The following is a 12697-nucleotide window of genomic DNA, read 5'->3' as shown; positions in this document are numbered from 1 at the left end:
GGAAACCAACCCGGTTCACCAGATTAGCATCCCCCGCTCATGTGGAGGAGTGGGGGAATCAAACCTGGTTCTCCAGATTAGAGTCCACCGCTCCTAATTGCATCATGCTGGCTCTCCTGAGCTGAGTGGCCCCTGTGCTTCCGGTTCCCCTCCATTTGGACCCGAGCTGCGGTGACGCCATCCACAAAATGGTGATGTCAATGAATGTCAGTTCCCCTGAGGGCAAAGTCCACCAGTTGCCATTGTCACTGAAACCCTGGTCCAACCTAGGGGGAGCCTAACCCCTTGGCTTCGCTTCCTCCAGGAGTAATTTTTGCCATCCTTCCTATGCAGGCCCATGAGGAATCAACATAGACGGCCAACCTTAAATTACAAACGTCTATATTAACATGCAAGCACCTGAGTTATTACCCTGGGTACTTACCTGGTATTGGTTGTCTTGTTGTATATTTGTCATTTTCAGGCTGTCAGATGCTTGCATGTTAATATATAACAGTTGCTAATTTAAGGTTGGCCGTTTTTGTTGATTTTGTTGTGTTATATTTTGCATTGCACTAGCAGTGCTATTTAGTTTGTATTATACTTTATGGCCCATGAGGAATAGCATGTTTATACTTGTATTGCCATTTATTGCGTAGCTGGAGTCAGATGAGGTTGGGATGGCAACTTTGCAGGTCCAACTTTGGCAGGAAGTCGTCAGCAAGGTGCGAAACGATGCACAAAATTTACACACCAGTTGTCCCTCCTTAACTCCAGTTCCTTCAGTCCGTCTCACAGGTATCAAGTACGGCTGTGGCGGAGGTGGATGTGGCGCATGCACTGTGATGATCTCAAGATACGAGCCAGTTGCTAAGAAGATCATGTATCCTTCTGAGGAGGCTGGCAAACTGCAAGGGGTAGTTACTTTACTTGAATGAGAGAATCTCTTAGCCAAGCACTCTGCTATTTCTGTATCTAGATGCAAAAGATGATTCCCACTATTCCATTGCACTCCTAGGTAACCAAGAAACACAATTTTGGATGGGGCAATTCTAGGGTTACCAACCTCCAGGTACTAGCTGGAGATCTCCTGCTAGTACAACTGATCTCCAGCCAGTAGAGATCAGTTCACCTGGAGAAAATGGCTGCTTTGGCAATTCTCTATGGCACTGAAGTCCCTCCTCTCCCCAAACCCCACCTTCCTCAGGCTCCGCCCCAAAAACCTCCTGTTAGTGGCGAAGAGGGACCTGGCAATCCTGAGGAGGAAATGCAGCTACACAGAAAGAAGTAGCCTTGATCCTCAGTTGGGAACTCACCAGAAGCAGTGAGCAGGGTTAGACTCCATTCCAGTTGTATCCCAGCACGGCCCTTTTTCCTCTGGTTCTTTACGTCACAATAATCACTTTATTTTTCCAAAAAGGAATAAAAATTTCATTCGATGACAGTGCTTTGGGTGGTTGGCTGCAGACTTACAGGAGATATGCATGGGAACATTTCTTCCCAATTAGACTCGAGATTTCTTTGGGACAATATCCCCCATGCATAGAGTTTTTAGAATTCAGATGAGAACAGTGTGCATCAAGAGAGCTTCGAACCCAAGGTAAAATTCCCATGCACAAAAGGCCTTAATCAATATCCTAAACTGCATCGTAGCTGTGGTTTGTGTGGCCGTGGGTGAAGGTGGTTATATTTTTTGCTCCTATTATATTCACTGGGGATGATGATACTTACAACCAGCATTCTCACGGATGTAATGTTTCACTGTGGTGGTGGAACATGATCTCACGCCCTAGGATACCAACTTCCCCCAGGGCCGGCCAAGAGGCCTTAAGCTGGACAGCGGACCAAACCTTCAGCAAGTGGTGGTGCTAGGGAGAGGATACTGTGGGGTGCCCCCCCATCTTCTGGTGCCCTAGGTTTAGGGCCAAGTGGTGGGAAGACTGTCCCGATATCTCCCCAACACACTCCAGTGCCAGCTCTGCATTGGTGCCCGTATAGTACCGTGCCAGTATTCATCTGGATAACCTCCCCCCCGATGGGCTACATTAATATCTCTCGGAGTTGTGCTGGCATTGGGCTTAGCATCTCAAGCAGATACATATTTTCTTAATTTTATATCATATGCCAACCCTCAAATTAGGAGACTGTCAGCGCTCATCAGTCATGAGCGTTCTCTGAATTTTTAGACATTAACAAAATGTGTCTGGGGTTGTCAGCACCTGCAGATAAATGTCAAGATTCTCTAAATTCAGGATAATGTACTTAGAATTCTAATCCACAGATAACTGTAGTACCTCGCGTGGATAAACAAATATGTGTAATCAATGCTACATATATTCTCTTTTACAATCCAAGTCATTATTCCGCCAACGCGTGCTTGCTTCCCTTATGCTCACTGTATGGCTGTGCCGTCGTCACCGTGGAAGGAATTGGAAGTACAAAAACCAGGATTCACCCAGTTCAGGTAAATACATGCATGGTGATTTTATAAATAAGAGTTTTATTTATTTAGGCTATTACTCTGCTGCATCTTCAGAATCCTGTTCAAGGCAACTTGAAGTTAGAACAGCGTAACAATATAAGAGCCTAACAAGGTAGCGGGGCACCCAAGGTCATTTCTGTCCCAAACCTGGGCCTCAAACCAGATTGAAACGGGTCTAGATAATCCTTCTCCTCTAAGACCTCCTGATACTGCGTAGCTGGCCCTCACTCAAGCATCTTGCCCCTTCAAGAGGGGTCTTCCAACCACCTCTTTTACAACGGTTGGAACTGCACCCTCTTGCAAATAGCCATTTATTACCTCCTGAGCCTGGTCAACCAGCCCTCCAAGTACATTCCACTAACCAGCAAAGCTATGGAGATTTATTATTGGGCAAAATGCAGTCCTTGTGATGTGCCGTGGTCTTGGCATGTTCATATGGACTCCAGGGTCCATATGAACCATGAGGCGGCAGCTGTTACCAGCCGTTTTGGGGGGTTTTAAGCTCTTGCTGTGAGGTGTTATTGCTGCTTCAGTTTGTTTTTATGTTTGAGCTGAAAAAGATGATCTTTGGATCTGAGGGACAGGATTATGAATAAATAAAAGCAATAAATAAGTTGAGTCCAGAGTAGGAAGCGGTGCTACTTTGGTGTGATCTGCGGAACATAGTCAGGTTTCTTTTGTTGGGGGGGGGTTTCCAACCTCCAGGTGGAGGCTGGAAATCTGGAATTACAACTGATCTTCAGACAATAGAGATCGGTTGCCATGGAGAAAATGACTTCTTTGGTGGGTGGACTCTGTGGCATTATACCCTGCTGAGGGGTCTGCCCTCCCCAGGCGATACCCCTCCCTAAATCCTCTGGAGTTTCCAAACTGGAGTCCTGTCCATTGAGCCAAAGAGCAAACAGTGTGCAGTCCAGAAGTGTAGGCAGTGTTGCCAGCTCTGGGTTGGGAAATGCCTGGAGATTTTGGGGGTGGAGCCTGAGGAGGGTAGAGTTTGGGAAGGGACTTCAACGGCGTAAAGAGCCACAGAGTCCACCTTCCAAAGCAGCCATTTTCTCCAGGTGAACTGAACTGTCACCTGGAGAACAGTTGTAACAGTGGGAGATCTCCAGCTACCACCAGGAGGCTGGCAATCCTAAGTGAAGGCTTAAGTGTATACCGTAGCCAGGCCCACAAGCCTGCCTCCTTGCATCCCGGCATGCCACAAACTGCCACATGGGGTGCCCATGCCATCCGCGTTTTATAATAATGTCACATAAGTACTGTCCCTGCAGTGTGTGTTTTTGGAATATAGGTACCAGTTTATGCAAACAGTGAACCAAATCCACACTTTATATTAATGTTGCTGGTTTCATTAATTACAATATTTTCCATTTGGGGGGGGGAACCCTGAATAAGGGAATTGAGTTACCCTGCAGCGGTTTTTACGTTGTTCCAGGAACGGATAGCGAAAAGCCATGGCTCTCAGTGCGGCTTCTGCACCCCAGGAATGGTCATGTCCATCTATGCGTTACTGCGCAACGAGACGGAACCCTCCACGGAACAAATCACCGAAGCTCTGTCAGGTAAATGTGGTGAAAAGACCGAGCAGCGAAATCCATTATTTATATTTCCTTTCACTGAGGATAACAGTCCTATTTTATTGTTTAATTAGGGAATTTGTGTCGCTGCACTGGCTACAGGCCCATTATAGATGGCAGTAAGACCTTCTGTAGGGTAAGTGTTTCCACAGTAGGAGGACTGAATCTCATTCTTGAGGGCAGGTTTAGAAGCGGCCTAATCATGAATAGGTGTAGAAGAAAAAGAGTTGGTTTTTATATGCCGACTTTCTCTACCACTTAAGGGAGAATCAAACCAGCTTACAATCACCTTCCCTTCCCCTCCCCACAACAGACACCCTGTGAGGTAGGTGGGGCTGAGAGAGTGTGACTAGCCCAAGGTCACCCAGCAGCTGGCTTCCTGTGGAGGAGCGGGAAAACAAATCCAATTCACCAGATTAGCATCCACTGCTCATATGGAGGAGTGGGGAATCAAACCCGGTTCTCCAGATCAGAGTCCCCAGCTCCAAGCCACTGCTCTTAACCACTATACCACGCTGGCTCTCCAGTGTAGTAAAGCATTCAGACCAAGCCCTTCTTGGCTCAGCTGAAGTCTTTTGTTAAATCCTGGTTGCTGTAACAATACATAAATGGTTTATGTTTTAGGAATCAATTTGCTGCCAAAATAAGGAAAACAAGGGCTGCTGCTTGGATGAAGAAGATGGTTTACCTTTGTTACCAATCAAGGAAAGAAAGGTGAATTACAGATTAATACATTCCTTCCCTCTTCATTGATTCATTTTAAAAGTTGCAGGACTGGAAACATGTTTTGGTGATTTGCAACATCAGTATGTTGTTCATTTATTTGATATTTATAGCCTCCTTTATTGTAAATTTATTATTATTGTATTTATTATAAAATACAATATAGAATATTATAAATATTATAAGCTGCTTTGGGTCGCACTGGGGACCCAAAGCAGCTTATAATATTTTCCCTTTCTCTATTTTATCCGTACTATGACTACAGCCCTGTGAGGTAGGTGGGGCTAAAAGAATGTGACTGGCCCAAGGTCACCCAGCAAGCATCCCCGGCAGATTGAGGATTCAAACCAGAGTCTCCCGGATCCTAGTATGACACTCTCACCACTACACCATGCTGGCTCCTTAAGACATGAGCCCCAATATACATGTTGGTTCATTTGGTGAACAATTCCATACTATTATGTAATTCTTTGCCCTCTCCTGGATGGTCCAGGCTAGCCTGATCTTATCAGATATCAGAAACTAAGCAGAGTCAGCCACCAAGGAAGTCCAGGGTCGCTTGGCAGAGTTAGGCAATGGCAAACCCTCTCTGAACGTCTCTTGCCTTGAAAGCCCTACAGGGTCGTGACTCGCCATAAGTCAGTTGCAACTTGACAGCAAAAAAATGTATTTCTCTAGCCTTTAAAAAAAAAAATTGGGACACCTACAGTGCTTCCCTATGAAGAGTTACTCCAGTCCAACGCCATTGATTTAAATGGGCTTAGGATGGAGTAACGCTGCATAAGATTACACTGATAATCACAAAAAGTTGTAAATTGGTACCTGTGTGTCTTCTTAGGTTTTTTCAGTATAGCTACAAGGAAAGCTAAACTTCTATAATGCATCCCGGCAGTGGCCAGCACTTTTATAATACTTGTACAGTCATTGTAGAACTCAGCATCAGAACCCATGAGGTCATTCTAAGCATAAGAGCAAGCATTGTGCTTTCTCTGCCCTGGCCCCTGCCTTAAAAAGTTCTGCAGGGCCTGTAAACCGAGCTATTCCACCAGGCCTATGGTTGAGGCCAGCTACGGTTCCCTATATTTTAATGCTGGCCTCCCTAACCTCCCTGCTGTGGTAATATCTTTTTATTCAGTCTGTATTTATTCCATCTGCTCGCCTTACTGAAGTTTGTGTTTTGTGCACCTTAGAGGCGCCTTGGGTAAATTAGGATGATATTTATATGATTTTATAGGTCTATTTGAAAATGCTTTAAAGTTTTTACTGATCTGATGGGATATTTATTTTTGTAAGCCGCTCTGAGCCCAGTTTTGGCTGGAGGGATAATTGGAAATAATAAATAAACAAACCAATAACATTGCAATCCTAAACACAGTTAAATCTTCAAAGCCCATAGACTTTAACACAAGGGTTTAGCTCTGTTTCGGATTGTACTGGAAGCCGTGTTTTCCTGGACATACCTTGCCTAACTAAACCACCTAATGTTCACACCCATCGCTTCACAAGTATAGTAATGTTCTTGCATCAGTGGCATTTCACATTCCCCCCTCCACTTCCACACTTGTGAGATCACTTTTGCTCATCAACTACATCAATTTTCTTTTTCTCCTTTTCAGACTTGCACAGGGTTGTTTGCAGCAGAAGAATTTCAGCCTTTGGATCCCACCCAGGAGCTGATATTTCCTCCAGAACTCATGGTAAAAATAAGCGGCGTTCATATTGCGTACTAGTTTTAAGTTTTACAAATCCAGGAACAGTTCTTTGCAAGCATCAAATAGTAGAAGAACTGGACATGAAGATGCATTATTGGTGCTTCAGAGCATATATAGGTGCTATCTTCAAAAGATGACCTGGCAATCCCAAGGGAAAGTGGGAAACTCTTTCTCAATTACAAAACCTGGAAGTGAAACCCTAATCTGGGAACACTCCCAGAACACGGCTTTTTACAGAACATGCTCTATAAAATAGGAAGCAGAGAGTAGGAATCAATGGTCAGTTCTCCCAATGGCAGGATGTGAGCAGTGGGGTGCCTCAGGGATCTGTGTTGGGAACAGTGCTTTTCAACCTGTTCATCAATGACCTGGAGTTGGGGTTAAACAGTGAAGTAGCCAAGTTTGCAGATGACACCAAATTATTTAGGGTGGTTAAAACAAAATCGGACTGTGAAGAGCTCCAGAAGGATCTCTGCATACTGGAAGAATGGGCATTAAAATGGCAAATGAGATTCAATGTGAGTAAGTGTAAAGTGATGCATATTGGGGCAAAAAATCCCAACTTCACATATACACTGATGGGGTCTGTGCTGGCAGCAACAGACCAAGAAAGGGATCTTGGAGTGGTAGTGGATAGCTCAATGAAGATGTCAACCCAGTGTGCGGCTGCTGTAAAAAAGGCAAATTCCATGCTGGCTATAATTAGATGAGGAATAGAGAATAAAACTGCTGATATCATTCTGCCCTTGTACAAATCTATGGTGAGACCACACTTGGAATACTGTGTACAGTTCTGGTCACCACACCTAACAAAGGATATTACAGAGCTTGAGAAGGTGCAGAAAAGAGCAACCAAAATGATTAGGGGACTAGAGCAACTGTGCTATGGGGAGCGGTTAAGACGCTTAGGGGTGTTTAGCTTGGAAAGAAGGCTGCTGAGGGGAGACATGATAGAGGTCTATAAAATTATGCATGGTTTGGAGAGAATTTATGCATGGTTTGGACAGGGAGAAATTTTTTCCCTCTCCCATAATACTAGAATACGGGGTCATCTGCTAAAGCTGGAGGGTGAGAGATTCAAAACCGATAAAAGGAAGTATTTTTTCACACAACGCATAGTTAAATTGTGGAACTCCCTGCCCCAGGATGTGGTGATGGCTGCCAGCTTGGAGGGCTTTAAGAGGGGAGTGGACATATTCATGGAGGAGAGGGGTATTCATGGCTGTTAGTTAGAATGGCTACTAGTCATGCTGCTTACCTATTGTCTCTAGTATCAGAGGAGCATGCCTATTACTTTGGGTGCGGTGGAACACAGGCAGGATGGTGCTGCTGCACTCGTCTTGTTAGTGGCTTCCTAGAGGCACCTGGTTGGCCACTGTGTGAGCAGACTGCTGGACTTGATGGGCCTTGGTCTGATCCAGCAGGGCCTTTCTTATGTTCTTATGGCACTGAATGTTTGCATGTACAGCCTTCTGACAGGGCAAATAATGCCTCCTCTCACTGTGGCTCTTGGGCCCTTTCAGCTCCCAAAAACAGTAAGGGGGAAGGGGAGGCAGGAGCCTCTCCTCCAGCACACTGTGGTCCTGATCCAAATTGGGCCCCTGCTGTCTTTTACAGAGCAGTTGTCACCAGGGAGTCGCAACTGCAGCATGGCTGCCAGTCCCCATTGTCAACTCGTGTGAAGTGTAACATGTAGTTTGGCCCTCAGTAAAAAGAAGAGGTGTCATGGTTTAACCTCTGACATAATTTTGTTTTCCTTACAGCGAATGGCAGAATGTCAAACCGCACAAACTCTTGTTTTCTGTGGGGAAAGAACTACATGGATTTCTCCTGTAAATCTCAAGGAACTTCTGGAACTGAAAGCCAAGTACCCCCTGGCACCTCTCGTAGTAGGGAATACTTGTGTGGGTACGGAGGTTTCATTTCCTACATTACAGCTCAGTCCTCTTGTTGACAGCCACTGAGAGTCGGTCCTCAATGCAAGCGAAATCATTTCAAGATAACCTTACGTTGGTCTGAGTGTCCATACATACCAGATCATCTCCAAGTCTGTGAGCTACTCTTCATATGAAGACTTTCACCATAACCTGTACCAGAATTTACTAGGATGATGTGTCCTGTACCCCTTAGAGCATTTTTGCCGATTTGTACCGCTCTATAATTATAGCAGCCCTAACAGCCCAGAGTAGCCTAATCCTGTCAGAGCTTAGAAGCTAAGCAGGGTTGGTACATGGATGAGAGACCACCAAGGAAGGCTGGGGCTGCAGTGTAGAGGAAGGTTATGGCAAATTTCTCTTGCTTGAAAACCCCTTGAGATAGAACTTCATGGGGTCACCATGAGTTGGTTGGGACTCGACAGCACACTTTACCTTATAAATTGAGATCTGTCCTCCGTGTTCTTTCATTTGCAGCAATCAGATCTATGAGAAGCTGCACATAAACCTTTCTAGTCTACAGTACATCTAGCTTTGTAAACTTTTTGTCAGAATTGAAGAACATATTTGTTTTCTAAGGCTTTTACCAGCCATTGCTAATCCGGGGTGTTTATTATGGCAGTGATATATTTAATCTGATGGTGACTTTTCAAAGATTTAAATCTGGCGTGGTTTGTTCTTGAGTTTCTTCTGATGGTTTTTAGCTTTTGCATTCTTCGCATCGCTTTGAGTGCCAGAGTGTTTGAATGCTCAGTCCAAAGTGACGCATTTGAGAAACAAATATTTTAATAGGGGAGGGTTTACAGATCAATGGACTGTCCTTGTTTTCTATCAGCCTCGCTGTTTTCTTCTTCATAGGACCGGATATGAAATTGAGAGGTGTATTTCATCCACTTATCCTTTCACCCAATAGGATTTTGGATCTGCATGTGGTGAAACACACAGAGGAAGGTTAGTTGCCTCTAATTTGTCCTTGGGAGACCACCTGTGCTTATGTTGAAGACATACGTTTTAAGAGCAGTGGGGTCATTTCGGAAACATTCCTCACACTCAGCAGAAATGCACCCTTTTTGTCCTGGGGTGAGCTCAGAAAAATGAGCGCTGTGAGTGTTTAAACGTGATCCATTTTGAATTGGGGGGAAAAGCTGGAGTTGATGGATCTGGCTCTATTACGTAGCCTTGATGCCCCCTTCCCATGTTTGTGGCACAGTTTTCAAAATGTTATGAACCATTTTTTTCTATATGGAGAATGATGAAAGGATAGACAGATAAGGGAATATATTATGCTTTAACGTATTATCCCACTCACCCCGACCGCTAGTCTGCCTGCTGCTTAAGGGCGTGGCAAGAAGAAGGGCTAACCGAGGCAAACTAACGTGACCGAGAACTCGTGGCTACCATGAGTTAGTTGTTGTCAGTTTAAAGCACCATGAGGGGTTGGGCTTATGGCACAATGCTCTCCCCCCCCCCCCGCCGCCTTTTCAAGTGCCAAATGCTCTCTTTTCAAGAGAGCCAGCATGGTGTCGTGGTTAAGAGGGGTGGACTCTGATCTGGAGAACCGGGTTTGATTCCCCACTCCTCCACTTGAGCGGTGGATGCTAATCTGGTGAACGGGTTTCAATCCTCCACTCCTCCACATGAAGCCTGCCGGGTCACCTTGGGCCAGTCACAGTTCTCTCCGAACTCTCTCAGCCCCACCTTCTTCACAAGGTGTCTGTTGTGGTATGCCGGTAGATTGCTTCTCATTTATTTATTTATTTATTCTTTTCAGGGCTACTATTCGGAGCTGCCTGTAGCCTTACCTTGGTGAAAGATGTTCTGACAAACGCCATTTCAAAGCTTCCAGCGGAGAAAACGAAGATATTTCGTGCCCTTTTACAACAGTTAAAAACTCTGGCTGGACAGCAGATCCGAAATGTAGCTGTACGTTTCTTTGGTCAAAATAAAGAGTTAAATAACTTTAGTGTTGTAAATGTGTGTACAGCCTGTGTGTAGCGATCTGTACATGTGACACAGAAGTTTTGGGAACCTGGCAGAGTAGTATTACAGATGGAATGTGCATCTTCTGCTCAGTTTATTTTCTTTTACTGCGTGTATTTTGTTTTGGTTTTACAATTCTGATACACAATGTTTCAAAGCTTCTTCTAGTAATCCACAGATAGTTTCCATTTATCATAGTGAGTATGAACATGTTTACTACATTTTCATTTAACAATTATGCTAAATTTATTTTATCTTTATCCACTAATTTCTCAGGTTTTGACATTGGTCAATAATCCCAACAGAATTACAGATGGGTCTAAAGGCAGCATGGATATCTTTAGTTTCACTTTCATATCCAAAATTTACTTTTAACCTTTTAGTTTATAGAACCCCAAGAATAGATTAATAATAATCATAATAATATATTATGGGTACCCTGGGCCATTTTTACAAATATACCTTGGTTCAGTTCGCATGTGTTCAACTTCGTTTACTGTACCGTAATTATTTTTTGATCAGTTAATATTGATTTTGCGGGCATTTTTAAATATTGAAATGACAATATCCTTTCATTCTTTTTCTCCTCTTAGTCTTTTGGAGGAAATATTATAAGTAGAAGTCCAACATCGGACATCAATCCTGTTCTAGCTGTTGGAAACTGTATCCTCAACGTGGCATCGCAAGGTGAGATCAAAAACACAATGTTTCATTTACTATCGGTCGGCATGACGCAAACCTTTCTGATACTTTATGAATTACGGAACGTATAGTACAGGGGTGTCAAATGTACGACCCGTGGGCTGAATCCGACTCCTTGAGAGCTCTTATCTGGCTTGCGAGCCAAGGCAGCCACCCCCCAATCTCAAGGTGTCAAGTATCAAAGACTGTTTTTGTTTTTTTTAAATAAGATTTTTATTTATATAGTTGGAGGGGTACAGGAAAAAAAAGGGAGGGGTAAAACGTTATATTTATACAAACAATTCAACATTATAAAATAAACTCAGTTGTAAACAACAAAAATTATTGTTCATTTGTGATATTATAAAACATTTTCTGCGTTAAAAATAATTGCAAAATATCATTCAGTTATTCTACTTGTGTCATATTAATGTTCTATTATGTGAAAATCCGGCATTTACTTAACAGTTAGTTAAAACATATAAAATAAAACTTAGCCTGTTATAAAAGGTTAAGCCAGCGTACTTCGTTCAATTAGTTGCAATTCATATAAGTATAGAATGACGCCCACTTATCATCAAATTGCTCTGTAGATTCACTAAACTTTAAATTTAACTCGAAAGTCATCTTAGCCATACTGGCATATTCCAACAGTTTTTCTTTCCAGTCTTCTGTTTCAAAGACTGTTAAATAAAAGATAACACTTTAAGAGTGTTATTGTGTTGTGCATGTTTTAAGTAAAAAATAAAGTAAAAATAATATTATTAATTGGCTTTGCCTATGTCTTTTATAAAGTTTATCTCTGGTACCTCGCATTAAATTTTATGGTACACATGGCCCGGCCCGACCAAGTGACATTTATGTCATATCCAGCCTTTGTAACAGATGAGTTTGACACCCCTGTTTTAGTAGAGCCATTTGCTGGCTACATAATGAGAGGACCCAGGAATCTCTTTAGGTTGCAGGTGGCTACACCGGTCTACCAAAAAATGCCACGAACAAAAGCTCTCTATTACCATTTAGTAACACTGACCAAATATCACAAAACCGAGTTGTCCTGATGTCTTCTTTGGGTTAGATATACGGTATTGAACAAGGGTGGGGGGTGAAGAGTGAAAAGTTTCTTCAGGGCACGATGGAAAGTCTCCAAGTCTGTAGCTTATAGAGTCTTGAAAATGAAATACAGGATATGCTTCATACTGATCTGGGTTAGATGGGACCAGGTACAAAACAGAGTTTCACGTTTTGACTGAAGGTAAGCTGGGGCAACCATTTTGTAGCTGGCTCCACCTCCTTCAGCAGCCATTTTGTGGCAGCACCAACCATGCTGCTTCAGATTTCTAAGGATGCCCACCGGCTCGAAAAGGCTGGGGACCTCTGGCTTAGACATTGATTTCCTCCATTAGGGAGAATGCGACGGATTCCTGTGAGTGACCTTTTTGCCGATGGGCTTGGAAACAATACTCTGGAACCAGAAGAGATCCTAGTGTCCGTTCACGTTCCACATTCCATCAAAGTAAGTCGTCCCCCCTCTAGGAAAGATAAACATTCAGAAATTACATTGTGCTGGTTTGAAAAGAGATGAATCTCAACATGTTCCCCTTCCTTCCCCTGTTCCCCAATATG

At 43.5% G+C, this 12697-nt stretch overlaps 1 protein-coding gene across 1 annotated transcript in view; it reads left to right on the top strand.

The window, feature by feature from the left end:
* LOC130487794 (aldehyde oxidase 1-like) overlaps positions 1–12697 on the top strand; it is a 54048-nt gene that overhangs the window by 3807 nt on the left and 37544 nt on the right. The window contains exons 3-13 of the mRNA XM_056861313.1: positions 766–862; positions 2335–2443; positions 3900–4026; positions 4116–4177; positions 4666–4755; positions 6381–6461; positions 8240–8384; positions 9269–9361; positions 10182–10333; positions 10984–11077; positions 12478–12587. Of these exons, the coding sequence (XP_056717291.1) occupies positions 766–862; positions 2335–2443; positions 3900–4026; positions 4116–4177; positions 4666–4755; positions 6381–6461; positions 8240–8384; positions 9269–9361; positions 10182–10333; positions 10984–11077; positions 12478–12587 (1160 nt within the window). The remainder of the gene's footprint in view (positions 1–765; positions 863–2334; positions 2444–3899; positions 4027–4115; positions 4178–4665; positions 4756–6380; positions 6462–8239; positions 8385–9268; positions 9362–10181; positions 10334–10983; positions 11078–12477; positions 12588–12697) is intronic.

Source organism: Euleptes europaea, chromosome 15 (genome assembly GCF_029931775.1).
Source record: "Euleptes europaea isolate rEulEur1 chromosome 15, rEulEur1.hap1, whole genome shotgun sequence".
In the NCBI taxonomy this organism is placed as follows: Eukaryota; Metazoa; Chordata; class Lepidosauria; order Squamata; family Sphaerodactylidae; genus Euleptes; species Euleptes europaea.
The sequence above is the reverse complement of the archived record's forward strand: the minus strand, read 5'-3'. Positions and strand labels throughout refer to the sequence as shown.